The 24,444-nt window shown below is 45.1% G+C and overlaps 1 protein-coding gene across 6 annotated transcripts in view; it reads left to right on the top strand.

The window, feature by feature from the left end:
• Window positions 1–24,444, top strand: part of FBXW7 (F-box and WD repeat domain containing 7) — a 1,581,903-nt gene that overhangs the window by 1,364,826 nt on the left and 192,633 nt on the right. For 5 of the 6 annotated variants that reach the window (XM_069631275.1, XM_069631278.1, XM_069631277.1 and 2 more), the window contains one exon: window positions 21,810–21,892. In XM_069631275.1, the coding sequence (XP_069487376.1) occupies window positions 21,810–21,892 (83 nt within the window). Of the gene's footprint in view, window positions 1–19,263; window positions 19,694–21,809; window positions 21,893–24,444 lie in introns of those variants that run through there. The other variant, XM_069631280.1, reaches the window with a different exon arrangement.

Here is a 24,444-nt window from a genome sequence, read left to right as displayed (position 1 = left end):
ATGAAGCCCAACCTCTGTTGCGCCATTACCCAGTTTCATGGGCTGACTGTTCCATTTGCCCACCAAAATTAGACCTGCCACACAAACTGAAACTAGTCTGGCCTTCCACAGGCCCGTGCATCGGCTATGCCTCCTGACTGCATAAATATGGAAACTTGGATGCATCAACTCTAGTAAATCCTACAAGTACTACACTTTACTGATTCATAAACCTTGTAACAATTGTTATTACAGTCCAGTTCATCAGAGATCACTCAAGACCTTCCTCTGTGTACTACATGGTCATGAAAATGGCAGAGGTACACATTATGAATGCCATATAGAATCACAGAACGTGTCTGACAAGTTTGGAGCAATTGCAATGGAGTGGTGAACTCCATAGCTCCACTCTCAGTAACCAGTAGCACATGCAGGTCTCACGGCCACGTGCTCTGCATGAACTCGAGCTGTTTATCTTTGGTTCATTACTCTATAGCAAGACGCAGTTTCCATACTGTAAAACAATATTGCCTATGTGGCTCACTCCAATGCATAATAATAATGTGTTCCCATAGGTGCCACAGCAATGACGGCTTTTAACTACGCGTACTTTTAGGTTTTTATCATCACACTGACACCTCAGAAAGTACCTAATCAGAGATTTCTTAAAATATGTTAATATTGAATGCAAATATCTTTACCAAACTCTGCATAAGCAAGTCACAGCAAGAATGAGTCCCATGTCGCACGGGAGTTTAATAGGTGTAGAGAAATCAGCCTGCTGTAATCGGGATCTATATTAAGTTCTTTGCACTAGAACCAATCCTCTTCCTGGAGATCCAGAGCAGTTAGAATGATGGGCTCTTGGTAGTATCTTGAAATGTCATAAATCTTTAGTATGTTGAGCTCTGAAAGTTGTCAACTGTTGTTTACTATCAAAATAATTGAGAAAAAAAACAGGATAACGTTGGCATGTCAAAATTTGATCAGTTCAAGACTTTTCAGTTGAGTTTGGAAAATGTGCCTTTTATCTCTAAAAACACACGATAATATGACGAGCATGTTTAAGGTTGATCAGTGCCAGATATGGCAATCGGTTGAATCTGTATTAAGTAAAATGGTGTAAAAATAGAACCATTGTGTCATGAATACTTCTGTGTCCTCCAGTCTCAGATTTTTCAAATTCTGTCCCACTTTTTTGACATGCATTTTGTCAGTCTTATGTAAATAAAGACACATCTCGTTCCTCTTTCTGTTACATCGAGGGGAACTCCGTCAGAGGAGGAAACTCATCCATATCTAGTGTTCTAAACACGTGACACCTTTCTAGAGAATACATGACAACGAAGCATAATGAACTTGCTGAGCTGTTTATAGAGATTATTTGCATTGTGTGGCCAAATGCAAGCAACAGATCCAAGTTTACATTGGTTAGGCTACACTATTTCGTTCTAGAACACATTTCCAACTGAGCACTTGTAATTAGAATACAAACCAAAGATGTTTACTTGGGCGAATACAGTCTTTCAGGGAAAACCCAGGTGGAAAAGCTGATTTGTTCATTGTTTTTGGAACATAGACGAACAGAAGTTCCTTATTAGATGAATTTGCTTCATAGTGTCTCTTTGGGCACCTGTGCAACCAATGCAGGCATGTTGATTTATCAGGTGTGTAGTTCCCAGACCATAATAATGCTGAATGACAGACCCATCGGCACCTGAAAGAATTACCTGGGTATCCAAGAGATCATCTTGGCCATCATATGCCATGATCGGGCAAAACCCTAGTAATTTATATCCACGTGAAGAAGAAATGAAAATCGAGGTACCGTTTTTTGAAAATGCCTTAACATCTTCACACGAGATGGATATAAATCTACAGCTAGAAAAAATGAATTTGGCCTCAACAATTTTGGTCTCCTAATTTTCAGAAATAACTGTAAACATCTCATCAAGAGAATAAGTTATGTGTTCAGGAGCGAAAAGATCCCTCTACATGGAGTCCCAGAATGACTCTGAGGAACAGCATGCCCTCCTTTTCTTCATTCTCAAGCAGAGGCGTAGACAGAATAGATCCTAAGCGGGCAAGGCCCACCCAAAATCTGTAAATGCCCACACAGCAGCACTGTGTGGGTATTTACAGATGTTAATGTCTGTGTGCTGGGCCCAACTACATTACCTTCAGGCCCCTCTTGTTAGACATTCCTGTCAACGCCTCTGTTCTCAAGAGGTTTCTGGACATAGTCCACTTGCAAAAAGATGTCGATCGAAGCCATAGTTGTACGAAGCCAGAAATACCTTTGCAGAAAAGTATTCCAGGTGGGTGTCGATTTGTTTCAAGAGTTCATATTGAGGGACCCAACAGCTATTTCTTTTTACATTAATCAATCTATTCTAAAAGAGGGACAGCACTTCTGGTTTACAAAATCGAAGTGCACAGTGTATTTTTAATTAGAACATAGATTGTTTTGGCATAAAATACCTTCATCATGGACAGGGCGTTTGACAAGTCTACTTATATAACTATGTGGCAGCTGTTTCATGCCTCATTAGCATGTTTTCAATGCCCCTCTCTCTCTGGCGTCTGCAGCATGTACTCAATCACACTATTGCGGGACGTCCCTTGGGGACAGTCAAGACAGAACCATGCTTACAACCTGCTGCCTGACCCAGCAAAGATGCACACCCAAAACGAAGGTTATCACGTAAACCAGCAGTGTCGAGTGGATACTCTTAACCACTCCTCGAATTTACAAAGCTCAGCATTACTAACATACTTTCTATCATAAACTGGTGTATCCAAAAAGGAGAGGAAAGACACCACCGATATTTAAATTGGAATTAAACACGGCAGGTTTAGCACATCCTAGCTTTATATGGAATATAACAGTCAAGTAGTAACTCTTTTGTCGTGGGCACATTCATTGTTAGGGGACTGAGAGCACTGCAACTGGGCTGACGCAAACTGGGGACGTAGAACATACCTGTTTTTACCTTTGTGTCCATTAAGAGGACAAGCACTGATGCAGAGAAGAAGCAGCACTTTAGTATAAAAATGGTCTTGATAGCTTTGTCGGAGGTCCCCGATTCCCTGCAGTCTTCCTTTCTTGACACTGATGCGATTCTGTCAATGTCAAAATGTTTCGCCCGTGAAGAAACCTGGTTGGTTCCAGTGCAAAACACATTTTGTGGATTCCAGTCACGCTGGAGATGTCGTTTGTGATTGGTTGCCTTTTTTTCTTTCTCCTTTTAATGATCGTAGGAAAAGTTCATAATGAACTAATTGTATAGTTTTTCATTGTTCATCTTTATGTATATCTTTTCTTTGCCATGATTTCAGCAGAGAGCCGTCTGCGTGTAATTCGAACCTCCAACCTGGTCATACAATTCTTTGCTCACAGTGCAGCGAGTAGTGCCAGGACAAAATCACTGGATCCTCTGCTCCACACTAAGCACTAGCCTGAAGTGAGTGAAAGCAGGTGAAAGGATACAGGAGGTATATTTTGCACAATCTGAAATAAACGTAGTAGGCGCTTAATTAAAGTCATGGTGCCCAGCACTTGTGCAATTTAATAGTGTGGTGTTCACCTGTTATTCCGCAAGTGGCACTGATAACTTCTCTGGCTTGAAAAAGCATTAGACCCGGCGATTGTCCTCACTTATGTCTGTGGCACATCACTTACCACATCATACATTTGGTCAGCTTCAAGTTCACTAGCGGTCCAACCTAAGCGTGATTCTGGATGGGTATTTGCTCTCATACTAAAGCCATTATGAATTGTTGCTTTAGCTCCGTTTTTCTTTTTTTACTCAACATGCCCCCTCTTTTGCAATACATTTTGGAGGTCATAGGTCAGTAAGCCCCATTGTTTGATAGTTATTTGTTGAGATCGAGCCTCCTAAATGCAGTAAACGGAAAAGCACAGACGCCGAGTTGGTAGCTGCACTAAGCTATTTTGCACTGTCTTGGACCAGTCCTACGGGACCTGCATAGGTTACATGTGAATCACAGACTGTGTCTGAAGGGCTTGCCTTGTCAAGTCTCATAATTCAGTATAACTGTATAAATGACGTCTGGGACTTTCTCGGGGATCGTTCAGACCCTCCATTAAATACCCTCCAGTAAAGCTTCACAATGGTTGGTGATTACTGGTCAGGCACTCTGCAATTTTGTTACACCAATGTTTACGAACGGGTGGAGGAACAAATACGTGCTTGTGAGGTCCTCCAATCTAAAAAGGTCCCACAAATCTGTGTTTCTTTGAAAAAGCAGTATACCTTCTCAACGTCTGCTATTGAGAAGGTATACTGCTCTTTCAACCTCCTCCATTGAAAAGAACTTGAACCCACCAGGAGCCCTTAAAATCAGTAACAAGTCATACAAGGGTGGGGATGCAAATAACTCTTGCACTAAATAATAAGACCGACTCAGGAAGTTGGCCAAATGGCTCATCTGACTGTTTTATTTTCAATTGACTAAAACAGGGAGTTACAACCGTCATCGCACAGCATAAATCTCGAAGCAAACAATCCCTTTATAGCTGAAATGTGTCATACTTGACGTCATACTACGTGGCAAACTCAGAAAACCTATGGGGAGTTGTGGTTGGCGTAGGTTGGGTTGTGATTGGGTCTATACAGTCGGGTGGATAACTTATGCCCACCCCTAGTGCAAGTCATCTTCAACACTTATTAAGTACACAGCATATTATTGGCTCTCAAACTATAAGGCCCTTCGTTATATGGCCCGCTACAATTGGTTACCACGCTTGTAACCTTCTGCTCACTAACAGCACATAAGCTGGTACCCCAGGTGTCAGTGGGTCGATTGACTGTGTCTCCCCACCCAATTAGCCCAACATCTCTCATCACTCATGCCGTCTGCCATTGAGATTGTCTTTGAACTTGGCCTTGCAAAGTATCATTGATCCTAAGAATAAAATGGAGTATAGGCACACTCTTATCACAGTTCAGGTCTGTGCGCCAAACTCCTATTTCCATCCTCAACTCACATGACAGGAGACCATATTTAGGCCTGTTTTGCAGAATTTAATTGTCTTGAATTAATAAACTTGGCACTTATGGTGCTCTTTCTTGCACCTTAAAAAGGGCTGATTCAGCTTCTCACGTTCACTGTTCTCCAAGGATAGATAACCGGTTCTTGGCTGCTCCATCCTTTAACACCAGGCCATACTGCTATTTCAGATCTTTCCTCGATCTTCAGCTGCTTTCTTGCTGCGACGCAGCTTTCCTGATCCTTCTTTCTTAATGGGTCTGATCTTACTAAATATGTGACATCGATGTCCACAATTCTATATAATGGCGGCACCGCCTGCAGTCTATTCACTACGTATAGCCAGCCTTTAAGATCACTTAGTCGACTTGCGTTGCTGCATCTGTACAGTTATGAAACGGCTTGCATTTTCAGCAGTGCTCTTCACACGTGCAATCTTCATTCCGCATATGCAAGCATACTCGATGCTTTACTTGGTCATCAGATTCTGAGGTCTATGCATCTTCTCCTTCAACCACTCTTCTTGTGATGTCACCAGCCTCTTTCACTCCTTCTCATATTCTTTATCATCTCTATGAGGGTACATCATATAGGGTCTTCTCAATGGATACCTTTTCTCAAAGACTCTCCTTGGAATAGGCAACATGACTGGCGTTGTGCATGTCGCAATTTCCGGCTTCCAACTTATAGGCAAGATGGGGGGGGGGCGGGGCTTCCTGCAGAGGCATTCTGCTGCTCCTCTATAAACTGCTGCCTGATATCCCCAGTTTACAAACCCTATATGTGCTCAAGTTAAGTCAAGTTAAAGTAGTTGTCTTGATGCCATTAGTATGCCATTTCGCTTGGGGCAGAGCTAAAAGCTAATGTTTACCAACCTATATGTAGGATTTAATCAGGAGCCAAACAGTTGGTCTGCAATCACTGTTTAATACACATTTGTCTGCAGATCAGTGTACTCCGTGCATGTAAACCTGCTCATTGAGCGGGCCCAGGAGGAAGACCTTCTTGAACACGTGCACACACTACTGCGTGTACCTTTTCATCCGTTACACCAGAGAAACTCTGTGTGGGAAAGGAATGATGGGTGGACCTTTTATCTTTGAGACAGGTTTATTTATTTTTAAAAAAGTTTTCATGAATTGCATGGTTACACAGACTTCTTTTGGGAGAATAATAAGACAAATGGAGCACGTTTTCCTTTTAGGTCACGCACAGAGTTAGGGTTTTTGTATGGTTTGGAATGTTGTTACCATAGTTTAGAGCAGTGCTCTCAAAAACGCGTGTGTTATTTATGATGAAATGACTTCTGCCCTGCAGGAGTACAAGGATGAGTAGTGGCTCACGCACCTACTCGGCCCTCACACTGCTACAAAACGAGAGTAAGGCCAATCATAAAGGTAAAACGGACACAGTTAAGAGATTAAGAGATGTACATCCTTTGCTTGTTGTGGTAACATGGGCCGAGAGAAGGCTATACTCTTAAGAGGAGGGGGGGTGGGAGCTGGGGGGTAGGGGGAATGTTTGTGTGTGTGTTTGTGTGTGTGTTTGTGTATTTGAGCCAAGTCACACATTCCACAACTCCACCTAGTAGCCATTGCCGGAAGTTCACCTCCAGTTCTGAGCCACAACACCAAGGCACTGTGGGTATGCAAATGACCCCAAATGCAAACCTTTCCTCCTGGAAATTGTCTTTGTCTAAGAGGGCAGTGCTGCTTTATACATAGCTTAAGGCTAATTTGCATACCAACACATTTATTTATTTGTATAGCGCACTTACAGCCCAGAGGCATTGAGGCGCTGTTATATGAGATTTTGTAAGAAGTTTTGATTAAGTGGTTCACATGCGACCATGAGGTCTCTTGGTTATAAGCAAATGGTACATTGGTTATAGATAATTACATATAGAGCAGGTGAGTTCAAAGATACATACAGAGATGCAATCATTATTACATAGTTATCATTCACAGTATTCAAACAGAAAGCTTGGTTTTAATTGTTTTGTGCAATGCTTTGTGGGACTCAATCATTCTTAGGTGCATGGTAATCACAGTGGGAGACGGCCATTGTGGGGAAAACTAGAGCCGCCAGCATGGACTCTTCTTGTCTTAGGAGTGAGAATCATTTTGGAGTAACCCTTCCTAAGAGGTCTTGTGGCGGTGTGCTTTACAATTCTTTGAACAAGCTACGGGGGTGAAAGATCATGGAGGCATTTGTGTGAGGGAGAGGGTTTTAAAGATGATTCTCTCTTTGACAGGGAGCCAGTGGGTCTGCCTTCTTACTTTGGAGATGTGGTCTTTCCTTGAAGTTCCGGTGGCCTCCCTAAGGGCGTTGTTTTGAACCAATTGGAGGTTGGCCAGTTTTTTGCAGGAGTTCCCTACGAGGAGGGCATTGCAATAGTCAAACCTTGATCCAATTATTGCCCGGGCGTGATAATCAGCATCTGGCTGCGTTAAGAACATTAGAGTAATAGGCTGACGAGAAAGCAATGTCATTCACTTGTCTAGGTAAACTATAAGTGTCTTGACGTTATGGGATACCTTGATGGGAATATTTTCAATGGGGAATGAAATGTACTGTTGATCAAGGTTGCCCAAGGTAGTGGGCGAACCGATGAGCAGACGTTCAGTTTTCTCACTATTGAGGCATAGCCAATTATCCGCCATCCAGGATTGGATAGTAGAGTAGATGTTGGTGAGAGTGTTCATATCTGCCTTATAGTCCCCAGTGAGTGGGATTAGTACCTGTGCGTCATCTGCATAATTAGTATATGAGATGCGCAGGGAGTCAAGGATACTGAACAAAGGCCTCGTGAAGAGGTTGTAAAGCATGGGCGCTATGCAGGAACCTTGTGGAACTCCGCATTTGATGTGGTTCGGGGTGGCACAAGCCGAGTCGGAGAAGACTTTCATGGCCCTCTCTTGGAGAAAGGAAGTGATCCAGTGATCCAGTCACAAGCGTTGGGAGAGAAGTTGGCCGCAGTTGCGAGATGGTGGCAGAGAGTGTTATGATCCACCAAGTCGAACGCTGCAGATAAATCAAGGAGCAGAAGGAGCGCAGGTTTGCCTGTGTCTCTAAGATCGTCCATTTGATTTTTCAAGTCTAAGAGAGCCGTTTTGGTGCCATGTCGAGGGCGGAAGCCAGATGGCCACGGGCCAAGGAGACGGTTTGCTTCCAGGTATTCTCGGACTTGCAGGTAGGCAGCTTTGTCCAAAATTGTTAGTAGGAAAGGGACGGTGGTGATGGGCCTGTAGTTCCCTGGAACCGTTGGTTCAAGGGACGGTTTTTAAAGGAGCGGGCGTATCCAAACTTCCTTAAGTCCAGTAGGAACGTGGCCTGCTTGAAAGGATGAGTTAATGAAGGTGTTTAGGAAGGGGGCAAGGATATGTGCAGAGTCTTTGATAAATTGAGCTGGGCAGGCATCCCCCTTGCAGTTTTAAGTATGTTATAAAAGAACAATTATTTTATATTAACTAAACAAATCATCTGCAATAATGCCTAAATAGAAAAACATTATACAAAACCCACCCCTGTGGAAGGAATCAAAATATGCAGAGATAGAAGGATGAATCGGAAGCACTCAGGGTAGTGAAACATGGGGGAAAAGCAAGTAACAATCACAATGTTCTCAAGGATATGTTCTTGTGCAAAAAGGAATCTAACCAGTCTCTACGGCCCAAAGATGGACCATGGGGCGGTTATTAGTAAGTAATACCTTTCATTGTTCTTGGCGGTTTGACAGTGTTGAACCAAGCTTCTCAGTACTGTATATGCGGTTCGAATCAGGCTTAAATGCAACAGTTGCATTGCTCCAGACAGGGAGTAGGTGTTGAGCTGAAGTTAGTTGCAGTTCGAAGAAGTGTGGTATGTGAGGGCCACCAGTCTAGGCGGCCAGTCCAAGGTGGCAATTGGGGGCCTTTGTCCGATGAGGCCACCAAGGTCAGTTTGACTTTTGATGAAGATCGGCAGTAAAGATGCTGGTGATTTGGAAAGCGGTTTGAAGCGGTGTTCAATGACATGCAGATCTCGAGGGCCACCAGGGTTGGTTCAATGGCTAAGATGCTAGTGACGAGATGCGCAGTTCAAGTTTGGCGGTCCGGTACAGTGTTCAACGTTCGCGGTTCAATGGGCAGGAGGCATGCAAGAATGGCTTCTTTAAAGTGGGACCTCGAAGATACTGAACTTTCCGGATTTTACACAGGGGGTTCAAAAACAGAGGAGATCCTTCCATGCGGTTTGGTGGAAGCTAGGAACTTTTGAAAAACATGTTTTTCCTGGCCAAGTTGAAGGTCTTAGCGGATGGGAAGGAGATTTATTTTCACGTCCGCACAAGAGATGTGGGATTGGTTGGAGTCCAGACCACCCATAGGCCCAGAATAGGAAACATTGAGTGAAATTACAGGGGAAACCCAAGCTGCAAGGGCCTGAACTTAGAGGACCTTACGGAAACTCTCTGGTGGTGTGCCACTGAAATCTGCATCTGTAAAACTGTCTAATAGTGTATGGGGGTTTGGAATTGAGACCTATGATTTCAGGTACTGGGGGACATGGCAAGGTCTTTAAGACTACGACGAAGCTGTTGATTTAGGGAATGCAGGTTGAAAAATTAAGGTTTTAATTTTACTTGTAGAAAAAATTGAGAGGAGATGGGGAGGGTTGGAATTGTGAGGAGAAGGCCAATGTATTTGAAGAAGTTGCTGGGATGATGAATTATGGCCTTTATTCTCCTGGTTCTCCCAAACCAACGGTTCTGAGATTTCGGTCCAGTTGACTGGCGACTCTCGAATTGGTGGGTAGTCAATGGGTGGGAGCGATCCATAGGGGTTGAGGGATACCTGGGGTCTATTTGTGGGAGGGACTGTTGGATGGAGGGTGGGCTTTGTTGCGGGGGGAGGTGAGACACTCATGAGGGAAGACAGAATGGAAGTTGAGACTTGGGCAGGAGGGATGAGAGGGGAATATTGGAGTATTGCTATTATTGGTTGTGTTGCAGTATGAACATTCTGAGGCAATGTGTTGGAAGTATTGATAGTACAGAACAAGGTTAGGAGGTCTCATGTAAACATTTGTATAGATGGGAATTGTCAAGATGAAAATAATCACTGGGAATGTTAGGGCGTTGAGCAACAACATGAAGAGACAGATGGTAGAGAAACTGTTGAAACGCTGGGGTGTACATGTGGCGCTGCTGCAAGGAATTGCACCTTAAGAAGGCAGAAATAGAGGATGTGCGGAAGAACTGGGGTGGGACAGTGTTTGGTACAGACTACACATATGCACGGGGGTGGTCCTTGTTTGGATAGCGAAGGGAATCCTGATACAGGGGTCTCCAATGGGGGACTGTTTATCCCAGGAATTAAGGAAATATCTTGAATTACAGAAAAGTGTTGAATAGGTTTGAATATCACAGGGACGGTGATAAAGCAGGCCTTCTGTTAGCATGGGTCATCCACCAACAACATCCGAGAACTGAGATAACCCAAATCTATGACACAGCGGGCAAGTTAACATACACGCAACGGGGGATCAATTATGTTTTTCAGGATTATTACCGGTCTTTATACTCCAGTGAAGGCACCTTTTTGGAAAGTGACGCTTTGGATATGTTAATCTTGGTGGAAATTGCTGAAGCTAACTGGTTCAGTTTGGGGTGAATTATAGGCTCCAATTACAGAAGAGGAAATATTACGGGCACTAACATCTATGCATAATACTAAATCCCAAGGGAACGATTGTCTCCCAGTAAAGTTTTTTAAAACGTTTGCTTATACTCTGGTTCCCAGGTTGAAGGCAATACTTGAGTATGCTGGTAGTAAGAGGATTCTCCCGAATCCATTTAGGATGCAATAATTACTGTATTGGTGAAACTACACAAGGATTGGAGATGTTGTGATTCTTACCGACCCATCTGTGACAAATCATCTTCCGGGGCACCAGTGGTCCAGGGATGAGTATCGGTTCCTAAACCATCGATCAACCCCACACCTCTAGTACACCAGAAGCGATCTGAACAGATTGAAATACAAGTAAATTATAAAACCACCTTGTCCAATTTTCGTAACGTGGATGGAACGGCAGGCTTATCTCTGCAAGATCGTGGATCGTTGGTTAGTTGCAACACAGTGAAAATACAACTATTACCCAATGATAAAAGGGACCGTCCAGTCAACGTTGTATACAAATATCCACTTTATTATTACTACAGCAGACAGTTCTAGGACACTACAATTACAACCTATACTGTAAAGGAATGGACAGTTTCACGAAGGAAAGGGATGCACTCTGGATAATGACAGGAGGGTAGTTGGTAAATTAATCAGTCTTACTGTTCCAGATTATTTGGTTTCAACACCAAAGGGGCAAAGGGTTGTTACTGTCTCAAGGGGCCTTCAGAGAAAGGACCAGGGGGGCAGAACCATAATGTACCTGGTGCTGAAGAGGTTCTTGGTGCTCGACAGCATTGAGATGGTTCCAGGGTGCTTTGCAACCCATGAGACAGAATTTGTGGTGGTAGACAACTGCAGGTACCAGGTGGCAGGCAGTTCGGCAAGCGAGGCTGGACGGACATCTTTAGACTGTCCGGAGCGCCGGCTCGGGTCAAGAATCGTTGTCTCTGTTCTGGTTGGTGGATCTGGAATGCTGGTTGAGGAGTCTCGAATGGCTCTGGTGCCGACGGCGTGACAACAGTCAGCCGTGCAGCCGGATTCGGTTCAAGGACTCGACTGTCTCAACATTGTCCTTTAAAAAGATGCATGCTGGACGACGCTTGTGTGGCACCCCAGCTTCTTCGCACGTCTCGTGTCCTTTCAGGGCAGACAGCCCAAAGGTCAGGAGGGTGTTAGCAGGCAACAGCCTTGTCCTTTATCCAGAGACTCTCTGGCACTTCCCACCCAGGAAGCTTGCTGTCAGAAGCTAGCAGGGCACACTGTGTGCTGGCTGGGTAACGGTTCTGGAGCTGCTGGACAGGTCCTCTGAGTCCAGTATCTCGCTCTGTTCCCTGGGAGAGGTTTAGGGGAGGGATCTTGCTTTCCTCTTGGAGCTTCTGGCCTTCCTTCCCTGGCGGAAGATGCAAGATAGAGTGAACCTTCAACTCGGGTCTAAATGAGTCTTCCTTCTTACTCCTTGCAAAGTCTTCAGATGATCTGATCAGTGGGGGGCTCAACCCTCTCTTAAAGCCAAACGAGCCCCAGTGATTGGCGCAGGCTAAGCCCACCTTAATGAACCAATCCTTGGTCCCTACCAACAATCTTCAGTGATGCTTCAGGTCAGAATCGGAGCGCTTGGCAACCGACAGGGGAAGGATGACAACATATACTTCCAAGTCCCACCCATTTTACGGTCTGATGTACATAAAATTGTCTCCCTAATTAACTGAACATTATGCGGCCCTTGGTCACAATATGGGCCGCCTTTGAAGTAGGGTGTTGCAGGCAGACTTTCGTCTCCTACAATTCACATACTTCCCTGCTCTGAAAGGAGTGGTCCAAACAGGACATTCACTGCACTTTCATACCAAGGATGGGTGTTAGTACCAAGTTGACACATTGCATTACAAAGAGGTGTGGGTCTCTGGTCTCCATTGTCACTTCCTGCACCCAGGCCTTCCCTGAGGCCTACTAATTAACATTCTTCAGTATTCGCCGCCACCAGCAAGGTGTAACAATGGATATGCTAATCAATGGGACTTTGAAACGCTAATAAGGCTGCCCACGGCCAGAGGCTTTTGATGTACCCACAGTTGTCAGGTGTCAGCTACACATGACTAGGGAGGACGGCGCTGGTAAACTGTGTCCTCCCAGAGTACATGACTATTTTTCTGCTGTGTGGTGAGCGTGGGAAATATGTGCGGGAATGGCCCCACATATTTCCCGGAGGTTGATCTCCCATCATTCATTCTTTTAAATAAACAAAGTCAAAATTCCCAGGCGAGCGCACTCTCCCTGTGCAGATGGTCTAATTCCTCACACCATCTCTCTAATAAACGTGGATGCTAAGATTGGGGAATGTGATTGCGATACGTTTGGGGACGGTAGTGGTGGATTTAGTGCATCTGGCCAAGTGCGGTTTTGTGGGAGGGAGAAATACATTGATGAACTTGAGGAGATTGCATCATTTATTGGACAGAGTCAAATCCATGGATGAAGATCTGGTATTGGCATCTTTAGATGCAGTTAAGGCTTTCGATTCTTTGGAGTGGCTGTAGCTCTTCTTGGTATTGGAAAGTGTTGGGTTTGGAAAAAATATTCAGAGGTGGATTGGGTTGCTATAGAATGCTCCAATGACCAGAGTTAAAACGGGTTCCTGGGTCTCCTCCTGATGGGTTTGGAAAGGGGTACGAGGCAGGGTTTTCCAATGTCACCACTTTTTGTTTATATTGGTGCTAGAGCCACTGGCTGGATATTTTCAACATTATATACTGGAGACTGGTATACTGACAGTTACAGAATATCATTATATGTGGATGATGTCCTGCTGTATATATGTAATTATTTTCATAACGTTCTGATTATATTGGAAGCATTGCATAATTTTCGGATATTTTCAGGTTTTCAAGTCAATAAGAACAAGTTGATACTCTTTCCAATGATATGATATGGCATTTATAACGCGCTTATGCTATACACAAGTGTCTCAATGGCAAAACTAAGAGAGATGGATAGGGAAGCTTTACCAGACTGGGATATCGGATGGGAATTGGAATCCTTTAAGTATCTAGGTATTCAAATCTTCCATGATGTAGGAGATATATTTCTCTACAATACAGGCAGGGCTTTGACAGGCATCAGTGATGCAAGAGTTTTGGAAGTCTATACCATTGTCAATGATAGGGAGAATTGCGTAATGTTAAATGGTTATTTTGCTGAGATTATTTTTTTTTTCGCGAATATCCCCTACTTGGATGCTGGATACTAACATAGTGGAATTACTTTTGGGGTCACGAAGATGTCAGGTAGCTTTAGGAATGTTGTGTAGACTATATCATGAAGGAGGGCTGGCACTTACGGATTTTGAGTTTTATGTATTAGCTGCGCAAATGCAACATGGGATTAGATGGAATGTGTTACCGGATGGGGGGGGAACTATGCAAATTAATCATAGGTATACCGAGTTACAGACAAAGTGTGGAATTGTTGGGGGATCCAATGGGTGGAAGAGGGAATATGCTTATAGTCACTGTTTTGCTGTCGGTGTGGAAGAGTTTAATATTGAAATTTCGATTGGCAGCTGGTTATGGTCCGGATTTGCTGTTGAGTTTTGAAAAAGGCATATTCGATATGCTAATGGACATGGGTCTGTCTAAGTTACAGGCTAAACGTTGTAGGACAATGGGAGCCTTCTTTAGAGATGGGATCCTACTTACATTTCAACAATGGTCGCAGGCCAGGATTGCTTGGAAAATGGCTGAAATATGGGTGAGCATTCCGGAGGAGCCGGAACCAAGGGCTATGTTACAAGCTCTTCTTGCAATAGGTTATGGAAAATAATTCGTTTCTCGTATTTATGGAATGCTGGGGACTGGAAGACTGTGTTGTTGAAAGTAAGACAAATGGGAAAGAGATATGGAATGTTCGATAACGGATATGGATTGGGTAGGGATCTGGGAACTTGTAAAGGTGATGTCAAGAAATGCTAGTTTCAAAGTGGTCTTGTACCATTTTTTACATAGTGAATATGATCCGGCAAAGTAAGATATTGTGAATGCGTAGTTACCTCATAACTGTCCGAGATGTGGTGAAAACAAGGCCGATTTTTGGCATGCGGTATAGGAGTGCGGTATAGTTCAGTCTTATTGGAAAGCGGTTGTGGACAGAATTAATATTTTGCTTCATAGTTCAATGAAATGTATGCCCATGATATGCCCTCTTGGGAGGGTGCCAAGGGGTAAGAGGGCAAAAAGTAGGAAAACGATAATGCAGTTGTTAGCAAAAAGGAGGATTGCGATAATGTGGAAAAGCTCGAGGGACTGCTTCTCTAACGTTGGGTGGGGTTTGTGGAGATGGCAATATTGCAGAATAGTGTTGAACTGAAATCGGAAGAGGGCATTGTTTTGGATTGGGGACAATTGTTGAATATTCTAACAACTTCTCCGGATCTGAAACCACCATGAGGTATGATGCCTGCTCTGACGAGTTGAATATGTGGACAATTTAATCTGTATAGTTATGTGGTTTCATAGATTTTATTTTTATAGATGAAAATAAATGCTCTATGTTGGGGGGAGGATATTGAATGGTGATGAAGGGAACCAATGTGCTTTGAAAAGTAACATTTTATGTAAAGGTGATTTTTTGTTGTACTGTTAGTATTTGTTTTACTCAGAATTCAACTTGCATTCAATTAAAAAATGTATTTTAAAAAAAAGTTTACAACTGCCACCAGGATAGTGACTCTCATGGTTATGGGGTTTTGGAAAAGTGGTTCATGTCTTAAATGCAGAAACTGTGCTGAAGTGACTTGGTGTCACTGCTGCTGTCAAGTGGGCACTTGTGACCCCTGGACCTGCCCTGTGCCATTGACGAGCAAGTGCTGCTGATCAGGATACTCATCCAGCATTGTGCAGGTGTTTTTAGCATGTAGTTTATGAAAAGGGAGATCTGGTTAGAGCACCCTTTCTGTGATGGAATTACCCTCATCATGTTGCCAATTAATGCAAATTATTTTTAAAAAGCCAGGGCTAGTACACCCTTGCCAGATGGCAATTACTCACAATATGCTGAGCATTCCGATAGTACTGCCACCTACTTCTCGTGCCATCCAAATTTCCATTGACGTTTTCATCTTTCATGACCATGAATCAAAGCACTTGCCTGTGAGATGTGGTGCTGGTACCAGTTTGCACTTTTGGTTCCTATTATTTCTCTAGCTGTAAAAAAAAAAAAAAAAATATATATATATATATATATATATATATATATATATATATATATATATATCCTTTGAAACAGTACAGCCAAAACCTATTTTACAAACCTGTAATTTGAAGTGGAAAGCACAAAGCAAATAGTTACATACCATCTGCGAATATCTGTGTTCATCCTGCAGATATTAATAATAATAATCATTTTCCATTCATATAGTGCTATGAATCCTCAGGCATCTGAGCGCTGCTTATTATTGCCCGTAGTGTTCATTTATCGACCTCGGAAGGATGATGAAAGGCTGAGTTTGGCACTGCCGGGATTCGACCCTCTGCACGGACGTCAAAGCGAGCGCTCTACTCGCTGTGCTATTTAACCGGCTAGATCAAGTCCAAGCTCGGCATTGCCGACTTACCTTTGTCACTCTCCATGGTAGCTAGTCTGAGTATCCTGTAAAGTGAGTAATAATGCATGTTACAAAATGGAGATATCACTATATACATACTTATTATCATTCAAAATAAATTCTCTGACTTCTTTGGTGTGCATTTGTGTTTTTAATGGACACTTTCCTCTGCCACGCATCTCCCCTCACCAAGCAGGTCTTCACATGCTTCTCGGCTGTGCTGCAGACTGTCTTTTTGGTTGGTAGGCAAACCACTCGTCCAGGCCTTGTTAAAGATCTGCATACTGCATCAAGAGGTGCGGTAGAGCATCTGGTTTTTCTCTGATGGTACCCACTTGTTCTGTTCAATTACAGATATGATTCTAAGCCAATATAAAAATGTGAGTGGTAAAAGCCAGTGCACCGCAAGTCATTTAAATTCTTGCCATTCGCAGTGAAAAGCCAGACCCAATCAAATCCCACTGTTAGGATAGCTCAGGGCAACGCGTTCGCCTTGGGTCCGCGCTTAGAAACTTCTGGGTATAAAGCGCGAAATAAATAAATAAACAATTACAATGTACCACATTGTATGAAATCCCATGGAGCCAGTTTAAGTCCTTCAGAGGAACAGTATCCCCCAGAGCTCTTCAAGTCCATAGTGCACATTGCCTACATGTGCTTCAAGGCTTGGAATACTGGGCCCTTCAATTCCTCCTCCTTCCAGTCATCCGTACGTGTGTGTTTGGGGGAAGAGTGCATGACTTGCACACCCATGTCATCTCTCGCCACTTACGCAAATTCCCAACCGGCTAATGAATTTGAGATGGGAGAAGACCACTTGAGTATCGTCAGCAAATTATATGAAAAGACAAAGTAGTAGATGGAGTTGCCGATAAGAGGATAGGACCAATCATACACTCTTGTGCAACCCTTTATGGGAGTGGCTGGTGTAGGGGTTCAGGTGTTCTTGGAAATACAAATGTCGTGTTCGGCCAGGTAGGAGGCAACCTTAAAGAGGACAGTGCCCTGAAAGCCAAAGTGTGAGGGAGTCTGAAGGAGGAAGGGATGAAAAACTGTGTCGGAGGTGGGTCGGTAGATTAAGGAGTATGAGGACCTAATATAATGCAGTAGTATTCAAAGTAAGATCAAAAGAAAGATTTTAGGTTTTGCATACCTGAACTAATGGCACGGCTGTCTGTTTTGCATTAAAGCAGAAACTCTTGTATAATGGTACCTTGTGGAATGACGTAGGGCTCCTGTTTCAGAAGTTGAAACCATGATTGGTGCCACCAATAGTACATCATTCAGAAGGTCAGTGAGTCGTGCAGCTAGAAGCCTACATTCAAGGGTGTTAATCAGTAGAGAGCATTACTCCTGTAAAGAAATTGTGTTTCTGGGAAAGTCATCAGTTCATATTCAGCGATATTTGAGACATGTCTGGTTGGTGCCAAATAAAAAGGCTGCGCTGTTTTAATTGATACATGGAACAATTTAGGACGAGGAGTTTAGTTTAATTAATGGATAATGTCTATCACGCTTCATACCGGAGACCAATTTCTAAGCCCAGAACTGGGATTAAAATTTGTGTTGCCCTTGAGCTATCCTCCTGCTCCCTGGACAAAAGAAAGTACAGTCACTTCTAACCAAGTTTGATAATGGAGAGACATTGGGGCAAGAGCATTGGGTACTTTGGGTAAATTATACATGTTTGCATTTATACTGCAGAGGTTCGTGCAGAGCTGCCAATAAGGTTGAGAACCCAGTGCCCATAGCATCTTGCCCAAGGTCACACACACATTGTTGCCCAAAAACAGACCATTACAGCTCCTCACCAGACGGTGGGAGCCAGTGACTGCATGCATCTCTTAATTGCTAATGGTGTATATTTACATTCTCAATTACACAGGCAATCGTTGTAAGCCCTGTCCACTCCTGCACTCTGCTGTTAACTAGAGACAGCATAAATGCCTCCAGTCACCACCCTTTGCCACATGCGCACGATGAGAGGTACGTCTCTGGTTAAATCGGGCCAGCCTATTGTGAGCATAGCTCTCAACTCACACGCTTTTGGTGGGTGTCACCCGCCTTGTAAAGGGCTGACTCACACGCCAAGCCTCCTACACGCCCATTCATTCCAATGGGCATCTCACCCGCCAAAAACAAAATTGGGTGATTTCACCCGCCTTTGCAACACAAATGGTTGAGAGCTATGTGTGAGGCATGGAAATAATTGAAACCTGTCCTGCACAGCCAATGCCAAATCGGGTTGATGTGCCTCACCCTGCCAAATGAGTGTAGCACGCCGCGCTACCGTTTGTTTTTCGGGAGGCGTCAGACTTGTTCATGTTGGGTTATGTAAACCCTGTGCAAGCCTGGATCTTTGGCTTCCGAGGAGTAATTCTAAATAGTGAAAGGATCTACGGTTGCGCCAGATGGGCGACCCTGAAGTATGCAACACTTTAAAGAATAACCCCTGGGAAAATTCCACTCGCTCCAACGAGTGAACAAGGAGCACAGCAGCGCTTCCGGCGTGAGATCCCATGGGGTGGATGGGCTGAATGGTCTTCGCGCACTGTGACCTCTGTGTGCTCATCCCTCAGCCCATCCTGTGCCACACCAGGCCTCTGTCCTCCCCAATACTCATGCTTTCAATCCGAACCCGTCCTCATATCCTTTGCTGTGTACCCTTGATCCCAACCTCCCATCATGCACTCAGCTTCCAGTATCCCCTGTATCCTTCTATATCCCAGTATACCAGGTGTGTCCATCCTTCCCGCTGTCAGTCCCTCGTCCTGCGGGTGGCCGCCCCTCGGGCCCATTTGCTTGCCCCTGCAGAGTAACTAAATGATCTCTGTACCGATCATTCCCTGTATGCTTCGCCTTGCTTTCATGTGCTCTGGACTCTGGTCCTTCTTGTGCACCTAGCAATTCCCCTAGCTCTCTCCCTGTGCTGTGCCCGCAGCTCCGCACGTGGTCTACCGTGCCCTCCCTCTGCTGTGGCATCACCCCTCCGCTATGCCCTATTCGCTTGCTGTGTGTACCCCCTCGCTGTGTGACCGGTCCCCGGCGCACCTCCACCCTCCGTATGGTCCGCCCCGGCCCTGCGCGTGCTGAGCCGGACTGCACCACTGCAGCTGCATCGGGAGGGAGGCTGTAATCCGAGCCCTGTGCGCTCAGCGCGGCAGTGACAGGCTCCGTCTCCTCCAATGGCCCGCCTACTCCCCGGGTTTCTCCGCGCACACGGTGCCTGCGCTGGAGTGAGCGGGCTGCTTGGCTCTCACCGTGCTCCCCCTGGCCGGCTCTGACGTGCCCGAGCATGTCCACTGCACACCCTTGGACAGACCTACCTGGGCAGGGCGCGCACGGCCGGTCACCCACACACCGGGACTGCTGCCCCCTCTGAGGGACACCTGCGGCCACCATGGGCTTCTACGGCACCCTCAAGATGATCTTCTACAAAGTAAGTGCCTTGCCTGCCTGGGAATCGCCGCGCGTGGAGATGGGTACACCCCACCCCAGTACACGGTTTCCCCGGCCCCTCCAGGCTCGAAATCCACACGCGCAAAATGCGGTTCCGAAACTGGGATCAGAGCGCTGTGCATCAAAGGACGTAATGTTCAGTTGTGCCGTTTATTTGGGCGAAAATCCTGGTTCCTGCCATAAGGATTATGTTTGCTGCTACGATTGTGGTTTCGAGGTTAACTGGTGATGGGTGTGCACAGACAAAACATGCATTCCTGTAAATCGAGGTGGTGCAGGGATCGGACCCCATGGCCGGATTCCTGGGCTGGAGGAGGGGCTGGGCTGTAGGGCTTTGCTGTATGAGTCGTGCCCCCCTGTTACCGACTACCTGTTCCTTAGCTGTTGGGGATTCCCGGAATGTTAATTGCCAGGGGAGCAGGATGTGGGTATTAAGGCACCCTCCTCGCTGCGTTGCACCCTTCAACGCCAGGCAACCTTTCCCCAAACCAACTGCATGGCATCAGATCACGCTCAAGCAAGCGTATCCGGGGTGTCCCAGAGATGACCAAACACACGCACCCGTTCACAGACCTTCATGGCGTGATGATTCGCAGCTCAGTGCTTTTCGCCCGCGCACTGCCTGTTCTGGATCCTTGCTAGCAGTTCGTATGTTGATGGCAGTAAAATATTTGTAAAAATGCAGGCATTTTACACTCCCATTAACGCAGCCATTCAATTGTCCGAAAACACACGTGGACCCCCTTGCCTGTCTGCATTATTAAAGTCTCATATTTGGGGAGATCCCCCTTGTGGACGTCCACGTGAATCGGATTGTGGTGCTCATTTGTCTAGACATTGTAAAATGGAATAATGGGTCTCCGAGTGACACTTTCCTCCGATTCGGGTGCAAGTCGCTTTTCCACCCGAACCCGCAGATCCTAGTTTTTTTTTCTTTATAGAGGGGGTGGGTTGACTTTTCCCTGCCTGTTGTTAATGAGTGACCTTTTGTTCCTTCTGCTGCCCTGTGGGGCACTGCTTTGGGCTATGAAAACAAGCCATGGTTCAGCGTGTGCAAGCGGGAGCAGATAACCAGACTGCATGTATATACCGAGACGTGGCTCCCTTTAGCAGGCATGCCGAACAATCTCGTACTTTTGAATCCCCCTGCCTCCTCCCACCCCACCCCCCCCCCCAGTTTGATAGCTAGAAATGCAGGGCTACTTCTGCAGTTCTAGTGGAATGCTGCATTTTATTGTTGAGCATAACCCCCCAACATCCGGATATATGCATATATTAGCACATTGTCTGAAGTCAATATTTCGTGTTACTTGTGTGTCCCCCTTTGGGCTCTGTTCGGAAGGCTGCCTGTGCTGCGCCCGCTATAGTTAGACCGACTTGCCTGCTGGCTAGTGCTCTCATGATGTGGTGTTGTGCGCTCACAGCCTCAGCATCATATGTAAGGCAAATGATAGAAGCTGCTTGTAGCCAAAATCTAATGTTGTTATTGGTGTATTAAAAGCTCTGGGCTACCTGCATCTCCGAGAGCTGCTCGTTCATTAGCCCCCATATGTGGACTGTTACCACGGGGAGGCGAGGGCGCTCTCTTGCCTACTGATGTTTTGGAACCGTTTCCCTCAATAAAGAGTAGACTCGCATCATCTCCAGTGTTTCCATACGGCTGCCTTTAATACGTGACACATTGTTTTAAGCAGCAGTTGCCGGTCATATGGGGGTTGTTACTAATTACAAAATTGTAAGCGGGCAGTAATGCATGTACAGGTCGAAACATGTCACAGTCTCTCCTTTCATTTGAAGTGTGTTGGCTCGTATGTCGAGGACTTCCAGACCGCACAAGGATGCTGCAGGCACCAATGAGAATGACACATAACCCAACTATTCGGAACAGCTGCAATCACATATTGGTCCCACCCCATCTCCACGTTCACAGCCTTTGGGGAGACTTGGGTTCATTCGTGGTTGTACCTGGCAGGCCGGACAGAACCAGCTGCATGCTCAAATGAAAGGAAAACTGTAATATTTGACTTTCTGTCACTCAAATGGCTCCCTCTGGCAGTCTTAGTAATGTCTTCCTTCCCTTTTTCTCCCCCCTCCAGATGAAGAGAAAGTTGGACCATGGCTCGGAGGTCCGTTCTTTCTCTTTGGGAAAGAAACCCTGCAAAGGTTCGGAGTACACCAGGTAATTATTCAACCATTCATCACCTGCTTGTGCTTCTACTGCTCCCCCCGTTTCCTGAGATGCAACGGGCCTTGTCCCCCCATGAACACTGTACTGCCCTCATCCCTCCTGCCGCAGATGCAGGGTTCCCTGGCAGCAGCTCAATGGGTGCCATGCTTCATCTTGGCGCTCTGCGCCTCACACAGCAAGAGCAGCAGTTGTCCGTAGCCCTCAAAGAACTCAGCCTGCACTTGTACATTCCAACTTTCAATCACTTCAACACCGGCAAATCCTCTAACCCGCTAAATATCATCACATTGGCTCTCCCAACTAAAGAACCGTAACACTGGAAATTGTGTGCGTTTTTAAAGCATTTAATGTTAGTGTTCCCCCCAGCATTCGTCATTGGAAGCCTTTGGTTATTGTGGTGGTTGGCACACATATCCCATGTGCTCAGAGTAGACTTTTAGAATGAGCACATATCAGTGTTGATGCCAGTACCCCGCCTGAGCCAACAATGAGTTACCGTTGTTATGGGCTGTCATGTTCAATCACATCAGTTTGGCGTTTGCCAGAGTTCAGCACTGTTTCTGCAGGGAGGAGTTCAATGCTACTGAAGGAGTCCGCCTGCCAGATGCAATTAGTCTCGGGGGATCTCTTTGTGCATGTCATTTTGGAATTGTGTGCAATGTTAGTTGAAGGCTGTCCAGGATGGGGTAATTGCTGTGTGATCAGAATGGAGGGGCACCGAAAGATGTATGCATCCAAAACTGAAATAGCGGAATGTGTGTAGAAGGGATTCTCTTAGACTGACTTCTCATTAAACCAAGCATGTCTTGTCCCTTTTTGTCACCTTACTGCCATGGTAGAAAATAAGCACATTAAAACTGTTCAGTTAGTTCGGCTGGCTCCTTTCCGTTCCCCCGAAAGTTTGCTCAACACTTTTACACTGTTAAGACTATCCACAGACTACATCATCTAACAGATTGGATGACCTCTGAGATGCCGGCCATTCGCTCTATGCCCAGGCTTCTTGTTTCAGCTTCCAGTAGTTCTTTCTGGTTTTACAAGAGTTATAGGAGCCTTACAAACGAAGCCTGGATATAAACACCAATCCAGAGTGTGCGTGTAGAGGACAAGTGAAATAGGACTAGACTAGAATATCCTTGCTAATGACTCGTGTAGTTTTGCCCTTGGGCATTGATGAGGTAGAAGAAGGGACTGCATGACTTTGAAGGGTCGAAATCCTTTGAGGACTTTGTCGTTTCTGGGGGACGGGGAGGGCAAGTTTGGCATGGGACCTCGAGCATCTCTACAGTTCTCAAAGCAAAGTCAAGACCTCCCTATGCCCACTTACCATACCATTGCACATTAAAAACACCAAATTAATAACCAACATATTACCTTTTTATGAGCACAAAACTCCTTTCTCCAAATCTGAGGCCGAATGTTTGAAGCGTGGAACAGAAGGAGGTTTGAGAGTACATGACTAGTATAGCCTGACAGCAAGCATTTTAGTACTTCTATCTCACATGTGCTTGTGAGCATGGGTGTCGCTTCTTCCAAGACTATGCCACAGAAGTAGATGCATGTGGAGGGATTCCAATCGCTTCTTATGGTTTGGATAAGAGCATCTTCCTTTTGCTTATCATTTTCCCTCCGATATCTAGTTCTTGTGGGATAATAGTAACATCTCATGCCTTCGCGATTGTTCACCCCAGGAGAAACGCAGTGTTGGTTTAACCTTTTGAGTGTAAACCCCTGGCAGTGACCAATTGTTTGCCCAGGTGTCTATGGGATTTTGCAGAGGTTGGGAAAGGCACACGACTTATTACATGCACCTTCCTCCAAATTAAAACTGTTAAATACACCTGGTGGTGAAACAGATCACCTTTTAGGGTGCATATACGCATCTCAAGGACGTGCAAAGGTTAATGGCAAAACATAGCCTGCCATTACTATAAGAGGATGCGATCGAGTAGCGTTGTTCCCTGAGGTAATCAACACTTTTGGCAATAATGATTTATAATTCCTCATGGGCAGAGGAAACCGGTCTGGAAGAAGCTTGATTTCGATCTGTGTGCCGCAAAGCAATCTAAAACCCATGTCTGAGAACTGAACGCTTTCTTCATTGGACAGGTGTCCTATCCATTTAATCTACCAACTCCGTGAGTACGAACCACATATCTAATGCTTCAATTTGTCTCGTTTACAAAACTCTTTTTGAGTCCATACAATTCCCCATTGGGTGACAGAAAAGAGACCAGGATAACTTCTAATAATTCCCACACCCAGTGGGCCTGCCAGCCGGATGTGTGAACAAAAAAAGCTCTGCTTCTGTATCCACAGTGTAGTGTTTACATTTCAACCGAAACTTAAGTGGAACCGGTTTTGTTTGCTCAGTCAGGTGAAAGGGCCTAAGCGTTTGTGTTCGCATGTAGCGTCAGTTAAATAAGCAGGGCAATAGGAACTACCTTGTTTGCAGTAAGAGAAATCTGCCCACACATAGGTGACTGGTATTTGCAAGACTGCCTAACGATCGTTGTACCAACAATGTAATTTGGGATTCCCAG

This window comes from Ambystoma mexicanum, chromosome 6q (genome assembly GCF_040938575.1).
Source record: "Ambystoma mexicanum isolate Mex_15411 chromosome 6q, UKY_AmexF1_1, whole genome shotgun sequence".
In the NCBI taxonomy this organism is placed as follows: Eukaryota; Metazoa; Chordata; class Amphibia; order Caudata; family Ambystomatidae; genus Ambystoma; species Ambystoma mexicanum.
This window is presented reverse-complemented; position numbering and strand designations above follow the sequence as displayed.